Genomic DNA, 22,673 nt, shown 5'->3' with positions numbered 1-22,673 from the left:
GCTGTGCTGTTATGACGTTACACCAGTAGCATTAGCACTTAAACAACGGAATACTGCATCTTTAACCGGGATGAAAAATGCCAAGTTTGAGACTATCACTCACTGCATAGAAACACCATTTACTACAGACTGAGGTAGGAACACTACACTAAAAGTTAATTTTGCTATGTTGCATAAAACAGTATATCATGTAAAAATCTATCCTTCGTCTCCTGGCAGCATTCATAACATAATCTGTCTTTTAAAGAGTTATTAGTTGTATGCAAAATCCTTTTCAGCTTTTGTGATAATCAGATGGCTATGGCTAGGTCTTCAGTGGTGCGACACAACTGCTTTATTTTTTTTTCCCTGACAGTCAGTAGTTAAAATGGACTTTATTTATTGCAGTGACAAGCTATCAAAGTCCAGCTGACCTTTCGTAATTACCCCTCAAGTTTCAGTGCCGTGCTCTTTTGCCAGGTGTCAATTCGCTAGGTTGGGACAGGACTCCAGACCGACCTCGGTGCGGAGCGGGCGCTCGCCTTTCGCGCTCGCGCCCCCTCGCAGCAGGGCTTGCACGGGCGCACGGGGATGGATGGTGGCGTGCTCACAGACAAGAACATGAAATCAGGCTTTTAAAACTGCAGTTATGGCCCCAGCTTACATAAATCTCTCCCTGAGATGAAATAAAACTTGCTCATCTGTTTTCATTTGCTTTGTTAAGTATGTCCAACTTCTCAGTAAAAACTTAATAGAACTTGCTTTTATTGCTCCCTTTGTAAATAGATTGTTATGCTTCCCAGATAACTAAAGATTCTGGTGTTTATGTTGCAAGTAAAATGAATTAGTTTTATTTATGTATTTTTGCTTAAATAGATTGATGGTTTCCCATTGGCTTCTTTTTTCAGTGTTACCTCTACTTCTGTAGTTCTGTCCTTTTTACCTTCAGCAGTCATAAAATCATAGCTCCGTTCGTCATTATTCCAAAACTAGTTACGGGTTAATCTGATGCTAGGAGTCCAGTCTACAAAAATGTTTATTCTCAAACTATTTGCTCAACTTGAATCACTTTGTACAGCGCACTATGTTCACCCAATCCATAAAGTAAAAAAAGACTTGATTAGATTCAATAACAAAATAGCATTTTGTTGTTAAAATATACGTTGAAACAGTCTCTTTTTTTGTACAAAACAAGTACAACTTTCTGAGGCTAAATGTCTTTCTAATAAATCCAATATGGTTACTACTGGCTACGCACTCAGACTTTGTCGAACGTAATTGAGTACATATGTCTGTTAACTATGGGTACTAGCGCCCTCCTCACGCGGGGGTCGACACCTCTATGAGAAAGCTCCACACCGCCGGAGCACTAAAAGTTCAAGGTTTAGAAAAAGTCACAAAAGGCTGAGTTTGGAGAGCAGGCTAAATAGTCACGTTCACTTTGCTATGCTATGTAAAGGAATAGACTTACACCACTGCTTCTCTCTGTCATTTGTGCCAAAACCAACTCTCACGGGACTAAATTGAATCAGGCTATTCTCCAATTAAAATTAAACCATGAATTGCCACTTACGAAACGCTGATTAGTAAGGAGTAAGCTCTGTAAAGCAATACCTTTAAGGTGGTAGTGTTGTGCACAGTGGCAGATTTAATAAAGTAACAATACACGAGTGTTTAAATTACAACTCAGTAGCACCATTACTGAAGCTCCTGCATAATACAATATCTCTAGAATCTCAGCTGCTGGCTGATGCTAATACAATAATCAGTAGCAATAGTAAAATAAATTCCTCTCTTTATTTGATACTTCCAAAGTAATACACGCATCTATGAAAATCAAAATTAAAAACTAAAATTTTTCTGCGGGCTCCAAGGTAGGAAACGGAACAGCTGAGTATGTTAGGAAAGAGGGTCTGTAAAGAAATGTGTCTGATCTGGTATGAGTCTATCCCTTTCTTCGTCTTGGAAAGAAACGTCCTAGGTCGCATTGTACTTTGAGTCATGAAAGAAGGACTTATTGTATGTGCCGATGGTGCCACAAGGGGTCCCATTTGCTGGGAACAGGTAGCAGGTCTCTTCTGAGTCCACCTGGCTAGTTATTTGGAGACTCCTGCCTTCAGGTGTCAATGAGCAGGTTTACCACGGAGCGGATTTTGCAGGCAAACCATCGCCTGAGGGGACAAAAGTATTGATAATGGAACTGTTCAAACTCGGGGGTCTGGCGAATATCACGGAAAAAGGCAGTGTCAAGGTCAGACTCGGTAAGGATGATCAGGAGAAGGAGCAAAACAAAGAGGAGTCCAACTGTCACAAGGAGCAAACGGAGGACACTTAAAACAAACTTATTCACCTGTTCCGCTTGTGTCCCGCCAAGGCCGCCAACACCCTGGCACAAGGCCTTGAGCTCGCCGCCCAGCTCCTCCGCCTCGGCCGCGGTGGGCGTGCTGGCTTCAGACTCCTTCTCCTCCTCGATGCTGCACGGGGCCCCGTTGATCTGCCGGGAGAGCAGCATCAGCTCCAGGCTGTGCTCCGCCACCGGCGTGGGCAGCACGCTGTCCGCCGGGCTGTAGTTCTCGTCCGAGATGACGGCCACGCGCTCGCTGCTCTCGGCGCGGCTGGTCCTCGCGTGGGGCGCGAAGGCGTCGCCGTGGGAGGCCGTGCGCACCGGGGTCGAGTGGGCGCTGTCTCGCAGCGACTCCAGGCCTGGCGAGGGGAAACAACAGCAAGGGGAGGGGGGAAGGGAGGAGAAGGGTGGGCGACGTTCGGGACGAGAGGGCCGGGGGCGGCCGGCTCCCGGCCGGGTGCTGCTGCGCGGCGCAGCCCGCCCCGGCTCGCCAGCCCTTGCTCCGGGCACTGTCCCTCGTGCGGGACAGTTGCAATCCCACCTAGTGCCCCCGGCCGGAGCAGGTGGGGAAACACGGCACAAATTGGGATAAAGCATCGTGGGTGCGAAGCACTGGCCAATTCCTGGTGCCCCAAACAGCCCACAGTGTCTGGTTTTTAAGGAAGCATCAGGTGCTGCACATGTAGCTCTAAATGAATTGGTGGGGGGGGGCAGGGGGGGGAATAATAGCTTTATTCTCACTGAGAGGATGAGCAACTATGGGACTAACTTGTTACTTGTAGCTCAGTACAATACGATTGCTGCTACTCCTCGTCCCCTTGCATTCTGACCAGCTACGACCCATGCAAACTCTCGTGCTGATTGCTGCGAGCGCACCGCAGCTCCCGGCAGCATCCGCGCTGGGCTGCCCGGGCCCCGGAGAGCCTGGGTCTGGCTTTGTTTTCAATCAATCACAGACACTTCCGAGTGCTGTAATGACTTTGAGGGTGACAGCTTCCAGCGGTCCGGCTGCAGCTACTGCAAAGGCATCTCCGGCATCCGCGCTGCCCGCGCACAGATAACCTTTAACTGTGAACGAAACGCAGAGCCTCTGCCCCGTCCAAACCCGGCGAAGGCCGAACGCTGTTCGCCCTGAACCCTGCAGGACTAAGTTTGTGCTAACTTCTGACTGTCCTTTCTCACAGCACCGGAGAGCGCGTGGCGCCCCGAGCAAGGCTGTTGCTACCTTCGCCCTTCGAGCCACAAGCAGCCTCATTTTTGCAGTGGCAAAGGCTGTCGGTGCCTCTGCAGGGCCGCACAGACACTGCTACCGGCCTGCAAACACTGCTGCAGCTCCACCGTGCCGGGGCTGAGATGCTGCCACGCAGCCACCAGCACTTCTGACCCGGTCCACAAAAGCCCTGCGACAAGCGTCTCCCTGCTGTGGATTTATGCATCAAACGTAAAAGGCGGCTCCCGGAGAACATCTGTGCACAGGCAGTAAAGCGAGCGTTAGGGCTTCCCAACAGCAGAGGAAATAAATAAATAGCAAATCTGCAGAGCTGGTGACAGCTGTGGCCGCCMGGGCGTTAGGACTATGCTGGAATTAGCACCGCGGTCCCTTAGCACACAGACGAGCCGGTGCGCGCTGGCATCGGGCCGCGGGTCCTTGCGATGGCGCCCGCCGGGGAACATGAACCCCCGTGAAACACGGACCTGGCAAACCTGCGCCAAACCGCTGCCGCCAGCCCCAGCCGGTGCGGGGATTCACCCGGAGAGCAAGCGGCTCCCAGGCTGGGAGTAGGGCACGAGTTACTAACAGCTTTAATTTCTACTGATTTGCTACAAAAAAGGTTACCCCCACCACCACCACAGAGGGTGCGTGCAAGAGCTGAATAAACGTCACCGTACAAACCAGGCTGCCCAGCCGAATACCCGGCTGAGCTGGCGTTACAGCGGCGCTGAAGCTGCCCTTTTTGAAACACAGCTGCACATTGCAGTGCAGAAAAAGGAGAATTGATTTTCCCCACTACCCCACCCAAAACACCCCCAAACTCCCCAAGTGCTGCAGCTGTGGGGCTTCTCGCAGTCTTAGCGCCGAGACCGGCAGGGCTGCCGGGGAGGTGGGAGCAGCTCTGCCGCCGCCGGGCGCCCTGCGGTGGGGACTCGTTTGACAGCGGCGGCTGGGATGGATGCAGCAGCGGGGCGAGCTCATGCCAGCAGCGCGGAGGGTGCAGACCGCTGCGGCTGCTAAAGATATAGGGGAAATTTTCCCGGGGGGCAGGATCCTTCCGACACCCTGCAAACCGCTGCAGCCTGGCAGGGCAGGGCTGAGCTCACTCTCTCGGCTGGCTAGCACCAAAAGAAAAAAAATCCACTAATTATTTTTCCCCAGTGACGCAGGACAGCGAGGGCGGGCAGGGCGCCTGCGGCGACGGCCGGTGTGGCCTGGTGCCGGTGGCGGGTGACGCCGAGCTGCCGCCAYGCACGTGCGGAACCGCTCCCGCCCGGATGGCTGCTCCGGCACGAGAGGCACCACGCGTACGGCGGTGCGGGTGATGAGCGCAGTCGGCGAACAAAAACGCTCTCACCCTGGCTGCTACATTTTCTGGCATGTCGAGAGGTTTATAGGAACGTTCCCTCACTGCTCCCTTCGCCTCTCCGGCGAGTCCCTGGCGCCGGGGTGGCAGCCAAGTGGCGCTGCCGGAGACGCGTCCCAGGGCACTGCAGCGCTGAGCCCCTGCCGGCGTCGGCGCTGTGCACGGCGCTGCAGCCCTCATCGCCCAAACCTCCCCGCCATCTCCTTGCTCCGAGCGGCCGAACTAAAACGCTAGGAAATCCGGGGAAAGCAGGACCGAGGCTGCCGGGGCCCAGCCAGCGCAAGCCGGCGGTGCTGTTACCTGGGTTGGGTGCATCCCGGGGAGCCCGCAGAGCACTGCGGCCGGTGCCGGGCAGCGGCGGGGAGAGCGGCAGCGCCCCGAGGGCCGGCGCCAGCAGCCGGGGCCCCAGGCGCAGCACGCGGACCCGCACGTCCCGGCAGCAGTGGTTGACGAGCTGCAGGCAGACGCTGACCTTGGTCTTCATCATCACCAGGCACTTCACCATGGTGGTGCACAGTGCGGGCCGCCTGCCCGCCACGGCTCCTCTCGGCTCCGCTGATGTCAAGGGCTCCGGTGCTGCCGGCTCAGGCGCCGGGGCTATTCTGGGCTCCCGCTTTGCTGCGGCACCAGCTGAAGTGCGAGCGAAGAAGAGCAGCTGCCGGGCGGGGAGGAGCGGCAGGGACGTGCCAGCGCGAGGGTCATGCATCGGGTGACGCTATTCACTGCCCTCTGTCTCGCGGCTGCCCCGCGGCAGCGGGGAGGGTGGTCGCATTCAAAAGCAGCGCAGAGGTGATCCGCATCCTGCTAGGCTCTGCTCCAGCCCCAGGAATCCAGCGGACGTCAGCCCTGGGCTCCCTCGGCTGAATAAGCACCTTCCTTCCCCGCGGAAGCCGCCACGCTGCTGCTTGCGCCGGGCAGTGTTTCTGCGCCGTCGCTGGAAAGACCGGCTGCAATCCCACGGGAGCAGGATCTGTGCGTCTGCGTCCGCAGAGGGTCCGCGCCCACAGAGAGGCCGCAGGGGCAGGACCCTGCCCTGAACGCGTGTCCGGGAGCTTCACGCTCCTGGCACCTGCCCGTCTAGCAAGGAAACTGTGGCCAGCCCTGGCTGGGCTCCCTGCAACGGAGCTGCTCCCCCGCGCGACACCGGGCAGCGGGAACGGGCGCTGCGGGGGCGAAACTGGCTCTGGAGCAGCAGGCTCCGCGCTGGGCTGGCCGCATCCTCCACGCGACAATTTTCCAAATGGCTTGGGAGCGCGGCTGGCCCTGCCTGCGCTGGCGCCATGMGGCGAGCCGCCAGCACCAGCGTGGGCACACAAGCGAGCGAAGCCCCGGGAGCGCAGGCGTTCCCTGTCCCTGGCTCCTGCCCCCCCCCCCCAAGCCCGGGGGTTTCAATGTCTGCACATCCCCGGTGCCCCGTGAAGCGCCTCCGCGGGCCGCGCTCCAGCAGCCGGGGCCACCGCAGCGGCAGCCTGCCGGGGAGGTGCCGGGTGAAGCCTCTGYGCTGCTCCGAGCGCGGCAGACCGGCAGAAAACACGCGTTCCCGAAGCCCAGACATCAAAGGCTGCTCACCAGCCCGCACCAAACAGCRCCCAAGTGGCCGGCAATCTTTTATTTTGTAAAAAATCCCGCCTGGTTTATGTGCCCGGTCAGAAGTCAGACCTGTAGCACTCTGGCTCCTTCTGGTCTGCTGRGACCCAGCTTGCTTGAGTATTTTTTCAAGCAGGTTTTATTTGCTTTCAAATCAATACAGTATTTTGAAGTGGAGAACAAGGCACGCTGGCTTGCTTGGGACGGGCGCTACAGGGGTAATTTCAAAGCAGGGCACATTCAGCTCCTGCCTGGCTTAGAGACATTAATATAACCCAGAGTCTTCTCTGCTATATTTCAAAATTAATATAAATCACACTGCTAAGAAAATCTTCTCTGTTCTCCTTCTGCACTGGAAACATCTGTTCTATAACTTCCACTTTGCCTTTGCTCAGCTATTAATGCCATATTAGCCCTGAGCAGCAAAATCAGCATTCAGAGCTGTCAAACATTTCTTTAAGAACCTGAAAACATATTTCAGGAAATTTTCCTGCCCCTTCTTCCACACATAAGTATGAGGGGTACAAAAATCCGATTTTGAGCCAGTTCTTTGATTATAGATTAATAGTCCTTTGCTACGGTCCTTATTCTTTGACAAGGCCTGTTCTGAAGGAAAACACTCATTTCAGAGGGATTCTGTCTGCGCAATGCTAATGTATCAGTGAAGACTCCAGCTTTCCAGGGCTGAGAGTATAATCAGAGTGGAAAGATCAGCTCTTTCCTGCAAATATTTGATCAAATAAAACTTAAATCATTTGGTGGTGTCTCTATTTCCTTTTCTTTAAATATTTTAGCAAGTGAGTTTACTGGCAAGACTCTCTAAATTCAGAGAAACATAAGGAAATATTAAGTAAAAATGTGTTTTCAGCTGTGAAGAGCAAGGGACCGCAAGGGCAGCGTTTTTGCTGTTATCTGCACCCAGCCGGGACGCAGGGAACGGCGCAGGCAGCTCTGCGCTTGCAGGCCAGGGCGGCCGCTCCTGCATACCCGCAGCAAACTCTGCATGGGGCACATGCTGAACGACTTGGGTGCATATTTTGAATAGCAAATAAATCTGAGAAATTTAGATGGGGTTCACAGGAAATTTCCAACGGGAAGGGGAGAATACACAAGGCAGCTGCAGTGTTTGGCATCAATTATTTACTCAGCTCAGCTTACGATAAATTATAAACTAAATTCTAGGGAGAAGTCAAAATGATAACATTAAAACTCTGGTTTCAGCCACATGCAAGCGTCTGCCAGAAAACTCAGTCACTTTGGGCCATAACCACTGCCATGAACTTCACCGGGTCTTTGCTAGCAAATCCATATGTCACTTGTAACGCACCGAGATCCACAGCTGGATGTGGCTAAGAAGGTGGGAATGGTTTGCATTTTCAAAACAGGGCTTTACCCACATTTGGGATGCTGGATTTATACGAACTCACACCTACATCTCAGCTACGCATGTATGGGTGCGCGGCTCATTGCACGTCGCTGTCGGGCCGCGCGTCACCCCGGGCGCCCTCCCGCTTGCCCCGCACGCCCCAGCCCTCCTCCGGCCGCGCGCCCCGCGGCCCCCTCGCCCAGCACGAGCCGGGGAGGTGCCTCCGCCGTGCGGGGCCACCCTCGTCCCAGCGGGATGCCCGCAGCGCTGGCCGGTCCGGGACCCGGGCTGCACGGGGACGGCAGCGTGGCGGGCACGGGGGCTTTGCCACGGCAGCCCCGGGGTCTCAGCACAGGGACGGGGAGCACCGTGGCGGCTGAAACGCCCCCGGAGGAGCGAGAAGGGCACCCCGAGGCGGGACGCTGCCCCTTATCTTACCTTCCATGATGGATATGTGAACGGCTCTCCTCCGCGTCCGGGGCACGCTGCTCAGCCGGGGCCCGTGGGTGATGGAGGGGCAGCTGCGGCTGGGCACCAGCCCGGCCCTGCAGGCAGAGAGAAGGGGAAGGTGAGTCAAGAGGGGACACAAAGCTGGGGCCAGGCCGCCCGGCTGGGAAATCCCACGGCGGGCTTGCCGGCTGCGCGCGTGCGAAGCTGGGGGGGGGCCGCTGGCGCAGCATCCCGCTGGATTAGGTCGGTGGCGTCTGGGGAGCTACAAGCTCAGAGGGAAAGGGGCAGCGGTGGGAACAGCTGCAGATAGCCGTAGCAGCGGCTGGACGGACACGCTGACAATAAATCAATGACTTCCCTTGACACGATGACTTTGAGCTAAGTCCCAGAGCCTCTGGGCAGGCTGAACTCCTTGCGGACTGGGATCGAGCCCTGCAAGGCTGTCACCGGCTGGGTGTTTCAGGGGCAAGGGAAGACCCTGCGGACCCCCTTTGCTCGGTGCAGGCATCATGGCGCGAGCCAGCACCGGCCCCCGCTGCAGGCAGGAGAGAAGCGACACCGGACGGGACTCGCAGGCGCCCAGCCCCTGCCTGAGCCGAGGGCAGCTGTGGATGCAAACCTCATCCACTGGTGCGAGAACAGGGAAGGGTGTGCGCGAGTCTCAGGGTCTCGCTGCTCCTCTAGCCCAACGTCACTCCCCAGGGAGCTCAGAGGTGGCACCTGCCAGCTAAAGGTTAAGTGAGCAGCTGACAGCAGTACGGTGAGACAGGCAGGAGGGTCCAAAGCCCCCTCGGGAGGAATGGGAGGCTGGAGGTCAGCCCTGGCTCCCCGCAACCACCAGCACAGGGTTTTCTCCTAGGGCGGGTTTTCGTCTCGCAGGCAGGCTGCGGAGYGTTTCGCCCCGGGGCAGCGATCCGCAGCGGGTCCCGAGCTGCTCCCGCTGCGGGGCGCCGGCACTGCGAGGCTGGCACATCCCTCCTGCACTGCAGGGAGCCCRGGGCCGGTCCTGCCCTGCGGAGAGGGCTAAGCGCGGCCGGGGCAAAGCGACTGCTCTCCGATCCGCTCCCCTCGGCTTCGGCGAGGCCAGGGTTTCGCGCAGCAAAGTTTACTGCCGCTGTGGTTAAAGAAGCCCCCTCACCAGCACCGGCTCCTGCTTAGGCATCCAGCCGCACTTCAGCGTAAGCAACCGGTCACCGTATTGGGCTGCTTCCTTAGACATATCTGAACTCACGTCCTGTGCAGCTAACGGTATCCCGTATCACTAGCTCCTCTGCAGCTTGGAGAAGGCAAGCAAGAAAGAGCTTGCGTATAATCCCACCTGAACTGTCCTCTCAACGCTCAGGCTGATGAAATGTGACTGACTGGCGCACACGTGCCCAGATCCTCAAAGGCATTTAGGTTCCCCCTGCCTTCCTCCAAAGCCCGAGGGTCCCCAAACCCCTCTGAGGTGACGTGCCGAGACGCTGCTAGCGGGCTCTTACCTGTGTATTTCTGGAGGTTCCCGCTTGATCTTGGCACTGGACTCCATCACTTCTTTTGCAACCCGGCCACTGCAGGTAGTTCAAGAACAGCAGCAGTGACAACGGGAAATAACACACCGGCAATGTAAGAGATCTACCYGCCTCGCTAAGAAGCAGCTCCCAAATTGCACGCTTGACCCTGAGCATGGCCCGCTCCTTACTTCATCCCAAAGTGCACAGCAGTTTGGGGGCTGCTCCCCAGATGCTCTGGAATAACTCATTCTACTCCATGTTATTATCAAAAGAAAACCCTAAACAAACAGAGCAACGCCAAATCCTCTCTCCCTCCTTCTCCATCCCTGCCCCCACGAAGAGCCACAATTCAGGGGGCTGGAGAGAGGAACGTCAGTGTGAAACAGAGAARACAAAGATGATGGCCTTATCCAGCTGGCAACGCTGCGATGGAAGAACCTTCCACAACAGGAGGATCTTTAGCAAGTCTAATTAATGCAGCCACAAACTGCTTCCCAAGCCCAAGGAGCATCCAAAAATATATCCAGTAACTGCTACTTACTGTCATTATTTACCTGTATCGGAACCGGCTTCCTTTAAAGAACAAGTTGCTGCTGGATACTGTTCGGACCTGGCTTGACTTCTCCAACCTGGAATGGCATCAAAAGCTKCCTGAACGCGCTGCGGGCTGCGCAGCCTGCCAGGCGCTCGCGGCGGCTGCCTTCGCTGGACGCGCTGCCGCTAGCTGGCCCCAGCTCACAGCAAAGCAGCAGCCCCGGCCTTCGGGTGGTTCTATTTTTAACATACTTTGCCAGCGATCAGTATTGATTGTTTCACTGATTCTATTAAAGTATTGACCACTGTAGCTTCAAGTGGCGTGAGTGATAGATTAGATAGATTGGTACGGCTTCCCTCAGTGGACTCTGTGAATCGCTTGCAGCCGCTGCGCCGACACATTTTTCAGCTCCCAAGCTCAGATGTTAGGAGAAAGGGCAGGRAAGCTGAACGGCTTAAAAATACGCACGTGTGCCTTCAATCCGTGCACGCCCGCACGGCCAGCGCCAGACCCCGCTGAGCCCCGAGCAGCCCTGGGGTCTGCAGCCCTTGGCAAACGACCCCTAACCAAGGAGTTTGCTGGCCTAAGCCCCAGCCAAGAGAGAGAGACTGATCCGCTGGAGGAATACGAGGCTAAATTCAAGATTTAACTGCTTCGGCAAGGCCCAAGAACACCATCAGGGCTAGGGGCTGGCGTTGGAGGGTGCCTCCCCCTGCTCCGGTGGCCGGGCATCGCCCTGGGAAGCCCCCCCCAGCCGCCGGTGCCAGCTCGGGGGCAGCGACAGCCTCTTTGGGCATCGCTTCTGCCTCACACGGAGGGAGGCTCTGGAGTCCCCGAATCCTTCTCAGCCTCCCAGCTCTGGGTCCAGCCAGACCCAGGGGACGACAGACAGCAGCCCCTGGCCGGTCCGACACGATGGAAATCCCCTGAGCACCGATCCCTCCTGGGGGAGACTGCAGCCCAAACAAGGGCAAGGATCACCGCTGCCTTCGGCCAAGGTGCTCCACTCCCTGAGGTCCCGCACGCCCGTTCCCGTACCCTGCCTGGAAGCGTTCACTGGTGAGCGTGTTGCTTATTACTAAGGTCCGTCGTGCTCAGCCTGTCACTGCTCTTACAAGAAGTCTCTGCTAATGCAACTGCTTCAGGAGGCAGCAGATTTTGCTCTGGCACGTGCAGAATGAGACCCCCACGAATGCAAGCAGGGCCTGTTAGCCCCATCCCAGTGACCGCGCTTATGAGGACAGGAGACCGCTGGCAAGGGGCATCCTCCCCACGGGGAGCTGGCACAGCAGAGAGATAGCACTTCCCCACGGATCGCAGAACCAGCTCCCTTTATTAATGAGTTATCCTTATGCAACAGGAACTAATGAGAGGAGGACRGCAAAGAGCCAGCGCTAGCTGGCAGCCACATCACGCTCTACGGCTGCTCTCCTGAGCGGCTCTCGCAGGGGTCACGCAGGCCCTGCCAGATGTGACTCTGAGCAACAGAAGGTAGGAGCTGGACGGTGCCTGGAAATGGTAATGAGGCAAAATGACAAGAGCAAACCCTCAGAGATGCATAACAATCAGGAATAAAATAAGCAGCTTACGGAGACGGGGTGGCACTGGCTGGGGGGGGGGGGTGCAAGCACTTGAACTGTCGTGCTACCACGCTGCAGTCCTGCTCCCTCAGCACTGCCTCCCCGCTGAGAACTGGAGCAGACACATTTCTCAGCTGTCTCCCAAGCTCCCAGACGGACCCGTTACAAAATGCTTCCCTTCAAACGCAACGGCTGCAGCGGCTGCAGGAGAGCTCCAGCTCTGGCTACCGCTCAAACGCCGCCAGAGCTCGGGGAAGGGAGAGCGGGCGGTGCGAGTTTGTTCTGCAGCCTGGTAAGATAAGGCTATTTAAGGATAGGTGCTGTGACTAGGAACTGCTGATGAAGGCTGGCCTGGTCCTTGCCCAAGGAGAGCAGGGACATGGGGACATGGAGTCCGGCTCTGCAGCCACGAATGGCGCAGGAGGGGACGCAGGCACTGCACATCAGCCCGCGATTTGGGGCTGCAGTGGGCTGAAGCTATCAAGTGTACTGAAATCCTTCCCACAACCTTTACCTCAACGGGAAGAAGGAGTCTAGATGCACAAATCACCCCCCCCATCAGCCTGCAGGCTCGCACGCTTCTGGATGCAGCTTTGGTGAGAAATATATGCAAAACACAGGTGGTGACAGCACTTTGTCCTCCCCATCCCAGGAGAATCAACCCATTATCCCATAGAGCAAGAAATACGCAGTGCTTTGACTGAGTCCACAGTCCATTTTACCAGGTGCATAATCCAGTGGTAACTTACCAACATTATTAATCATAAAAAGATTTGTAAAGCAATATTGCAATTTCATGTTAATATAATGAGAAATGAAACCTGCTGATTGCAGCTGCTGATTGCAGTATTCCCAAAGAGAATACATTACACACTTTATCTTACATCCTGCTGATTAAAATAAAACTCATTATAAAATACAAAGCAGTCTATTTTTAAGCAAAACACAGAGCAGTATGTTAAAATCAAAATGTTCCACCTGATAGCTCCCTGATTTTTAGGTAGACAGTCTAGTCCACAAGCTACTCTGCAACCTGCTCTACTCTATAATCTGACCCTTTCGAGGCAGCCTAATTAGTCAAACAGGAATAGAACAGAAAACTGACTTGATTATCACAAACAATGGAGCCACAGTTTTCCATCTTTTGAGAAAGAATAGTGACTGCACTCTAAAATCTTCCCTGCTCCTAGTTCTTCGCAGACACTCACTTTCTGTTACTTTGAGCTATTTAGAAATTGGAGACTAGAGAGTATGAATGTAGGCAGTTTATTCAAGGACTGACGTCCTTGGGGCTTTAGAGACACAAGCCAAGCCCCGCTCATGGGATTATTCCCTCTCCGTGCCGGGGGAAGCCAGGACTCGCTCCGGCAGCCCCTGGCTYGGAGTAGTGCCTACCTGAGCTGCGTTTGCACCATGAGAGCTCCGCTTATTAGTGGCTCAGCATACAGAAAAATGGGAATTCCTCAGATCCAATGCTCTATACATGGGAACAGGGATGGTGCCTCGACTATGGAGGCATCTGCAGGAACTGTTCAGTAACACAGCTACAACCCAGATTAACTGTCTGCAGTAAATTCACCTCCCCAATCCTTTTAGCATTTTACATAAATAATTAATCTGTTTCCAAACAGATTAGATTATTTCTGGAGGTTTTGAGTGTTTACAATTAAAAGCTTGTAGGACAGGCTTTTCAAAAGCACTCCAGGGCACTGGTTTGGCTTCAGTGGGAATATCAGATCCATGCTAAGCCATTTTGAAAATCCACCCTCGAATATTAGGTCAGAAAATATTCCCTGAGCTTTAACACCAGCCTCCTCTGCTTCCCTCACAGACCCTCACTGCCACCAGCACGGGCAGCTTCCAGAACTGCAGCTGTAACAGGGAGCTGAGCACCTTCGCACACGGACTAGCTCTTCCAAGAAGCTGCAGTTAACAGAGAACATGCTAAAATATATCTGTCGTTGTGCACAGAACACATGCCAGTTTTGGCATTAAAGTCTTAATCTGCAGATTAAAGTTTGTTGTGAATGGAACAGCACCATACGGTTTAAGGGCTGGGCAGTGCCCGGCCTGCTGGAGCCAGGGCAGGGTAGGAAGGGGCCTGGCAGGAGCAGCGGCTCCCAGTGCTGGTGTAGGGCACTTTTGGGAGCTGGTGAATCCACCAAGGCCACCAGGATGGAGGTCCCACGCTGCAGGCCACGGCAGAGCGAGCTGCAGGTGGGAGCAGAAGAACTGAGGTCTGAGCCCCTGCTACCTTGATTTCGCCCTTGGATATTCTGTGGGTGGTTGCTATATGGGGATGATACCAACCCATGGAGAAATATGTAATACAAAATAAAACACATGTCAAAATGTCCTTGCACTTACTTGTAAAAAGCTTGATTTTCTATCCCACACTTCCAGAGATGTTTGCAGGCTTCTGGTGTTGGAGCAAAATATGTAAGAACAATTTTCTTTTCCTACAGAAAAAAAAAGGAAGTCCATACAGAAACAAGTGAGTCGTGACCAACAGGCAGTATGTTGAAGATGTGGATGGATGCCAGGGCTGCTAGAGCTGAAAAACTGCATTTATAAGGTGAAAACCCTCCTCCGGAACCACTTACAAGACATGGAAGACTTTCAAAAACTGGCTGACGCCCTTGGAGAAGCACCTAATGCAACGCACATCAGTAACCTGCTAACCACTTTATTCACTGACACCCAGCTTATCTGCATTTCCGAATGTCCAGAAATACATTTTAAAAAAGAATGAGGATTGCTTAACTGCTGCATACATGCTAACCATTTTCAGCCAGAAGTTTTCAGAATGATTTAGCTAACCTGATCTGATGGAGCTGGATGGTGATAACAAATAAGTATAAGTATAAAATCCTACATCCAACACATAACTCTGCCCTGCAGACCTCTTGAGTGCTTGAGAGAGATGCAAGGCTTCTGTCCACTGTAGACTATCATGACACCAGAGCACTGATCACATCATTGTTTTAAACCTAGAATTTGTATGCTTTAACATCCAGATCAAGGCTGCAAAGTTAGCAGGGCGCTGACCCCAGCAGCGCGTGGTGACAGCACAGGTCTGTTATGCCACTGCTCTCCAAACCAGCAAGATTAAAGCTATGGGGAAGCACAGGCATGGGACATAGCACAGGCCGCTGGCACCGGGTACAGAGCAAGGCCCTGGGTACCTGTTCATGTTGATGGCCTGAGCTGCAGCCCATGTCACTGCGCCTGTGTCCCAGCAACTGTGACTCCAGACCTTTAATTCAGAAGCTGACACCACTGGAGGCTGCCTTCCTACTAGATACGTCGAAAAACTTCTAATATGTTGAAGCAAAGATAAAGACTGTGTTCAGTAAGCCCCAAGATAAGAAAATGCACTCACCTCTTTCTGACTTACATATAAATAGAATGTCTTTCCTTCAAATTTCATTTTGGTCACCTCATTCCTGAAAGGAGAAGAACATGCATGTACCAGGCTGCCTTGCCCATCACCCCCAGCAGATCACCGCTAATGCACGACCCCCGCACAGTGGAACTGGATCAGGTAATATGCACAATTTTAGCCAAATTGTTTGTCGGAAGCTCAAAGTTAATAGGTATTTTAAGGATGGTAGTTGGAGCAGTTTCAAAACCACATTTTTTCAATTCATCAAAAGTGTAACATGGTGATAAGTGGACTCCTGGCTAGGAAACCAGCAGCTGTAAAAGGGGATGAAGCGTGATTCTCAGTGGGGTGTCCAAGAGTCACTGGAGAACTTTGCTTATAACATATGTGCACTATCTGGATGAGAATATCAAATGTGAGATACCACACTTAGCTGATGAGGCCAAAATTTGAGATACAGCAAAGAATGAGGAACAATGCAACCAGATTCAGAGGGGTTGGGGGGCGGCTTTCAGGTGACTCTGCCAATACACGGACGATGCGGTTTAATGTAGACAAATGTAGAAAATAATAAGTCTGGGGGCAACAAACCGAATATAGAGAGTACATATTACATGGAACAGTCATGCAGCGTACTGACCAGGAAAGGGGCTTAGGGGTTATTGTAGAAAAATCCTTGGAGCCATCAGCCCAGTGTATGGCTGCAGTAAAAAAGGCAAACAGGATACTGGGATACACCAACAGCGGGATAGAGTACAAAGCAAGAGAAGTGAGACCGTAACTGCACATCACCCGCTACGCTCAGCCTGGGCCACCCTTTCTAAGGAGAGCCCCACTGCCCTGGAGAGAGCACAGCGACAGCCAGCACGCAGGCAGCGCCCAAGGGGACCTGGCTTCTCTGCTGCAGGGGAAATATTAGCAATCTCTTTTCTTGCGTCTCAGAAAATTCTCCGAGTTTAACATACTTGTGTACTCCTAGGATGGGAGTTGTTTCTTTCCTTTACATGGTACTGCTGTTTCTGTTTGTACACAGAGCAATTTCCAGAGTGCTCAACAAATTACTGCTGAAGAGCACTTGTATTCTATAGCTGTGACACACTTCCAGCAGCTCATGCAACATAACAGTCAGGCAAAGTGCACGCTGTGCAACAGCAAACTACGGACGTGTGCACCCCGGGCACTGCATGCTCACACACAGCGCCTGTCCCGGGTTGCAGGGACCCACTTGCACACGCCAACAAAGAGCTTGGCAAATGCAAAACAAATGCACACCATGTGAGCGTCATCCATTCCTGGAAACTCTGAAATGTGGTTTTACAACACACGTACACACAACAGAGCACGGACCCAACTTTGTGCCTACAACTCCCCCTAAGGCAGAAGCAGTGGGAGGCTTTCAAGGAGCATAAGATAACATTAAAGGGCTGGGATGGCAAGAAACCTGATTTTTTTTTGAGAACGGCTGTATTTTATGGTCAATGCCATCAGCTATACTGAGCAATTCTGTGAAAACTGACAACTGGGTACAATGAGTTTGGGAGCTAAGAAAATGTCTCGTAATGACCTGGCCAGAAAGATGGGGCCTGTCTTCGTTACAGAGTGGACTGTGTCCAGTTGACCTGCTGCAGCTCCACAAACCATGGAGAGCTCTGACATGGCCCAGCGACCACGACGGAAGGGACAGTTTAACTCACAGGAAGTTAAATTTGTTCAATCAAATTCCCTCTAGTCCCAGGTCAGCTAAACAGAACAGGAATATAATGATTTTATCCTTGCCTAGGATCATTTGACACCACCATGCTGGCTTCTACCCCAATTTTAAATCTAATAAGCCCAAACCAGACAAAACAGTCTCTAAATCAGTTAAGCAAACATGCCTGGCAGGGTAGGGCTAAAGAGGAAAGGACCCGATCCAGTGGGGCATTGCCAACAGAGGTGGCAATCTAAAAGGAAGTAATAAATTGCAGTTAATTTATTTGCCAGAAAGCCACAAATTCTGTCCTTCTGGCCACTATTGTGACGTTTACATGAGATATGCTGTGCCCTGGCCCCATCTTTTGGGGCTACACTAGGCAAGAGAAGATCTCATATGCACATCCTTCTTGGAAGGGGTGGAAACTCTGGAAAAGGAGAGAGACAGATGGAAGTGGCCCAGAAACCAGGTTATAACAAGTCTGTGTCGTACGGAGGCAAATCACACGGCCGTGAAAACGGCGACGGCAGCCCGGGAAAGTGTCTCGGAGCTGCAGGCTGCCGCTGCCCGGGTGTAACCACTCGCTGGAGAACTGTGATCTCTTCCCTGTGGTTCAGACCATGCAGGAGCCCCTCCTTACTGATTAACAGCACAGTTTTGCAGTCTTTGAAGACACCTCCCTGAGCCCCCCCAAAATGGCTTCATGTTATTATTAACACATGCAGTCATCTTTTATAAATATTTGAAGGAAGATGACGCTAATAACGCTATCAAAGATTTCTACATGAACGAGCTGTGGCTCACAGGATCACTTCATCAGTCCGCTTCAGACCCAAAGGACTGCTGCTCCATAGCTACTTCATCATGCAGGAGTGACGAATCATGCAGGAAAGAACAGCGCAATCAGGCTAACGCACGGTGGGTCTGCGGCCCTGACGAGGAGCCGCTCGTTAGTGTCCTGAAAGCATTCACCTCTCATACGTACTGTCATGCTCAGTTCACCCCCGTTCAGATGACCTGCACGTAGCTATCTGTGTCATTAAGGAACAGATTTTAAAAGCGTTTTTCAGCCTCAAAATGCAATTTGCCAAAGCGCCAGGCACCTTATTCTCCAGGCCTCTGAGCTGACTTTTTGAGCTTCTAAATACCTATAAAAAGCCATTCCTTAAGTGGTAGCTCAACCTTTTCCCAAAGAGGAAATCTCCTCACGGCACAAACTACTCTGCAGGGTGTGATGAGCCCATGCAGGGGAAGGAGAAGGACACAGCTCCCTGCAGGGCCGTAGCCTCGCTCGGACTTGGCTCGGCAGCGCTACGGAGGGAGGCTCATGCCCCCGGACAGCCTCCGAAGGCCGGCGCGTCCATCCGGAGCGGCACTGCACTTCCGCTGCTGCTCGGAGCCAGCAGCACCCGCGCGCTGCCGAGCCGGGGCGGGTTGCACTGGGGGACTCCCTCTGCGGGGCTCATTTCAGCGCCATGCAGGGAGCTTTGACAGTGGGCGTCTTGGCACAGACCTGATTGTTTGCTGTCCCCCTTCCACATGCTCCTACAAAAGAGCCACAAAATTGTGTGCTGCTAACACATCGGTTGGGTGGAAAGGGCCAGGAGGTGGGACACCAGCATCAGGACACACACGTCTTAGCACTGGGACTGGGAATGGCCTGGAGAACTGCAAACAGACGGGATGGCACCTACRCGGCCATCGAAGCAGGAGGTACACCCGAATACAAGACAGACACTTCCAGGGGAAGAAACACCAAGGTTCGAGGGGCAAAGCAGGGAGGCGAGAGCGAGGAGAGCCAAAAGGCCTTCACCAAGCAGACTACGATGCCCTTGCGAGGTGTTCGTTGGGGCAGGAACCCAGCCGAGAAAGGAGAAGCTACAGCTGAGAAACGCCTGCCGCAGATAACCCTCCCCAGCGTCCCTTGCTTGTCCCGGCTGGCAGCGCCAGCTCAGAGGGGCTTTCTGCAGTGTCACTGCTGGGGGTGCGCAGCGATGCTCAGGGTGAGGGTGGTTTAAATGAACCGTTTCGGATTGGCGCAGGCGTCCCTGGGCTCAGCGTCCGTCTAACCTAACGCGGTGCATTTGAGGAATGGGCGCGTGAGCTCGAGGGCGCGCTGGTGCAAACGCATGCTGGGCACAGAACGGCTTTTCCAGCTACCTGCAGCATCAGGTCCCTCCATTCCTTCTCCTCCAACCCCTTCCCAGCCGGGGACTGAGCCCTGCACCCCCAGCTAGGACACGGGGACCCGGCTGCGCTTGCCACCGTCCCTCACTGGGCCACGTAGCCTCTTCCCCACCGCTGCCTGTTAATGCCCCAAGGAAGGCGCCCAGCGCTGGCACCACCCGTGCACCTTGCCACTGGCAGGAGCTCTACCAGAGTGTCCCTGGGGCACCACGGGGGCAACGCGGGGCACCAGCGCCCCGGGAGCACCAGGCGCTCTGCGAGGGGCCCCGGCCGGCGCCGAGTGCAACGCTCGTCCCTCCACCACTGTCCTCTCCTGAACCTTGCAAGTGAGAGAGGACAAATGAGCTGGTGGGAGCTGCTTAAAACAAGCCAGACAGACTAGAGCGCGACGGCAAGTCAGGAGAACTCACCATTTGATGAAGTGAACTCTCTTGTTTCCCTGCAGAACAACAAAACCGAAGGGAGTGAAGGCCAAAAACGCCGCRTTTCCTGACACGTCCTGGAACACAATAACAGCTTCTCATCACAACGTTGCAGAGCTGGCAAAGTTTACAAGTCAATAGCAACCCTCAGTCCTAAATTAGGTGGCATTAATGAATCCTCAGTTTTAATTTTGCCAACAGAACAGTTCTTGACAGTTTTATTTAGACCGTGATATCTTGCATATAYATAGGAATCTGCAGCAGCATAAAAGAAGAGGCTGGTTCAGCAGGCTTAATGAGGAAAAACTGCAATATAACTCCCAGCTCCAGCAGTCCTATCGATTTACTAGTACGTAATAAACAATGAGGATAGTGCCCTGCACACCACCAATTCTTTCACTAATAAATAAACTGTAAAACGGTAAAAACCTGTTAAACTTTTGACTCCCTCAGATCTCTGCACGGCATTTATAGCTAGWGCAGCTGGCCAGCATCGGGACAGTTTAAAACCAGTAATTAGCRTCATGTACAGAGCAAGCCAGCAGTTTAATTTAATCATAACATCTAGACTCCAGGGAAGCTATCGCTAACTGTATGGGTGTTCATGGAAAAAACAGATATACACTGAATTTCAAAAGTATTATGGAGCAATTGGGGCTGCTCAACAGCTGTTCAGATTCACTCTGGCTTTCATTTAGACACTAGATGCTTGACCCACACTCGGATTTCTCTAGAAGGATGCTGAGCTGAATGAAATCTGCACATCACAGGGCAGCACAAGACATGGTGTTTCCGGTGCATTTGGCAAAAAAGCAGACAAAGAATTTTACAACCGATGTTACGGAAGCAGGATTTTTGCTTGGTGCCTGCACGCCTTTTCCAGCAACGCTTTGCTGGCGGTGGCAAGCGCAGCACGAAGGAGCGCTAGGGGCGAGCAGGGCTGGCCCRGCGCTCGCTGTCGGACCACAAACAGCAGGATTGCCCAGGGCTGCCGTGCTGGGAYGCTCGTGCTGGCTGGGGGCAGGCTCCCCCGGACAGCTGGGCCACGTCCTAGCCCCGCTCAGAGATTCCTCGCCCAGAGCCGCAGCGGGCTGGATGCGTCAGACCAGCGCACGATGGCGCGGGTGTCTCTGCTGGGTGTCCACGGGCTGCTGTGCTCTGCCTGTCCCGCACCTCCGAAGCCACCGCGGCGCCAGCTCAGCTCGTGACCCGGGGGGGGGGTCCGAGGCCCGGTCCCACTCCCTGCAGAGCCTCGACTGCTGGCCAAAACCAGCCTTTTCACGCTAACCTGGGTCATGCAGATCGCTTATGATTTACATCTAAAATAACAGCGTCTTGGTGCAAGTGGAAACTTAGAAAGTATTAGTTACCTACTAAAATGATCGCATAGAAACAAGGTCAATTCTTTCGCGTTAAACTGCTTTCTACTGTGGAGCTATAGCCACCATCTGTCATCTCTCCCGCAGCAAAGTCCCATTTCAGACCAAAAAGTCATGGATTTCCTTTATCTCCCTTAGTTCAGGGTTACAGTTCTCCCACTCGGCATCCCCGATGCAGCATTCACTGATCTAACCAGGCGGCAAGAGACATTTGCTTTGATTTTTGATTTCCGCGTTTGTAGCACAGTGCTCCGGGTGGCAGTTGCCCTCTTTGTGCTCCAGGCTCGCTACGGAGAGAGACAGTTACCTGAAATACATGTCAAGCTGTGCAGGCAGCTAGYTTTCCTGATTAGATCTTCAGAATTGGAACAGTGAGCAAATTGGTTTCAAATCCAGATTAGATCAAAATCCATCTTAATCTGTCAAGGGTAACTGGCCAAAAGCAGAGAGCCCTGAAACTCAATCCAATATCCTGCATAAAGCAAGACATAAATCCCCAAACTAATCATGTCTGAGATGCAACAGGCACATCTTGAGGAAGAAGAAAGATTTCCATGTGTCTTTGCAGAAACCAGGTTATTGCTTTAACCAGTGACAGCACTGCTGTCTACAGTGCACAGAAAAGGGGCCGGAGCAGACCACGGTCAACCTTGGCAGCTCAAGTCTTGGCTGGCCAAAGCACTTTTTACCACCTCGGCTCCTTCCCARGCCTGCGGTGCGGGCTGGTCGTGCGGCTCCACGTGCCTGCAGGGACGGGAGCCGGCCCCGACCTCCCCTGCTGCAGAGACACCATCCTGCAGAGCTGCTCGAGGGCCTCGAACGTGGCATCAAGACCGAAAGGTGAAGAACATAAACAAAATTTTGATAAGCTAAAAAGAACAAAAGGGAAGCTAAACATAGAAGTCACTGAAAGGAAATGGTCTGCATTAACATGAATTCAGTCCAGCATTTTCGAAATGTTTTAAATATTAAATACACCATCTGTGGGTTAGCACCATTTCTGTCAGTCACCAAATCTCTGGGCAGCTCAGAATGACACACACTTTTGTGCAGCACAGCCTGATTTTAATGTTTCTCTGATTCACATCCAATGTTTAAGGCAGCTGGAAAACTTCCAGGAAAGAGAAAAGTAGAGGAACTCCAGAGCAGTGATACGCTCCTTCCAGAGCGTTGAATTTGGGTGCCATCAGGACCAGGCTGGGTCGCAAAGAGATCCGGGATTGTGGGGCTATCGTTTAGCGCAACAAACACGATTTCCACGGCTGGGCGCCCTGCTGCCTGCTCCTGCGATGGCTGACCCCCACCGAGAGTCGACAGACAAACGGCACAGGGAGCACCGCGGACTGCTCCCAGATTTCTGCCTGTCCATAAAATGCTTTTGCCAGTTAACAGTCGGCACCTTTCCAATGGGCTTTGTTGCGAGTGACAAGATGCATAGGTTTAATTTTCACTTTTCTTCTATTATCAGCTCTTGACTCTCCAAGTAACCTGGTCCCAGGTAGCTACAAACAAGCTGCAGCCCCACTAGCCCACCAGAGCAAGGTGCTGCAGCAGCGCCTCTCTCCCCGCAGCACCAGGGATGCGGGGTGCAGCAGGGACGCGGGGTGCAGCAGGGATGCGGGGTGCAGCAGGGATGCGGGGCGCACCAGAGGTGCGGGGTGCAGCAGGGATGTGGGGCGCACCGGAGATGCGGG

At 53.4% G+C, this 22,673-nt stretch overlaps 1 protein-coding gene across 3 annotated transcripts in view; it reads right to left on the bottom strand.

The window, feature by feature from the left end:
- Positions 1-2,095: 2,095 nt before the first annotated feature.
- The window catches only part of FRMD5 (FERM domain containing 5), a 39,169-nt gene continuing 18,591 nt past the window's right edge, over positions 2,096-22,673 (bottom strand). Inside the window, exons 5-12 of one of the 3 annotated variants that reach the window (XM_026060740.1) lie at positions 19,589-19,677; positions 15,296-15,359; positions 14,281-14,372; positions 10,353-10,427; positions 9,787-9,855; positions 8,294-8,400; positions 2,330-2,682; positions 2,103-2,150 (exon numbers count right to left, since the gene is read on the bottom strand). In XM_026060740.1, the coding sequence (XP_025916525.1) occupies positions 2,103-2,150; positions 2,330-2,682; positions 8,294-8,400; positions 9,787-9,855; positions 10,353-10,427; positions 14,281-14,372; positions 15,296-15,359; positions 19,589-19,677 (897 nt within the window). Of the gene's footprint in view, positions 2,683-8,293; positions 8,401-9,786; positions 9,856-10,352; positions 10,428-14,280; positions 14,373-15,295; positions 15,360-19,588; positions 19,678-22,673 lie in introns of all 3 variants that reach the window. The other 2 variants (XM_026060738.1, XM_026060739.1) reach the window with 2 other exon arrangements.

Source organism: Apteryx rowi, unplaced genomic scaffold (assembly GCF_003343035.1).
Source record: "Apteryx rowi isolate R43461 unplaced genomic scaffold, aptRow1 scaffold_170, whole genome shotgun sequence".
NCBI lineage: Eukaryota > Metazoa > Chordata > Aves > Apterygiformes > Apterygidae > Apteryx > Apteryx rowi.
Note: the sequence above shows the minus strand (reverse complement) of the source record. Positions and strands in the feature narration are given on the sequence as shown.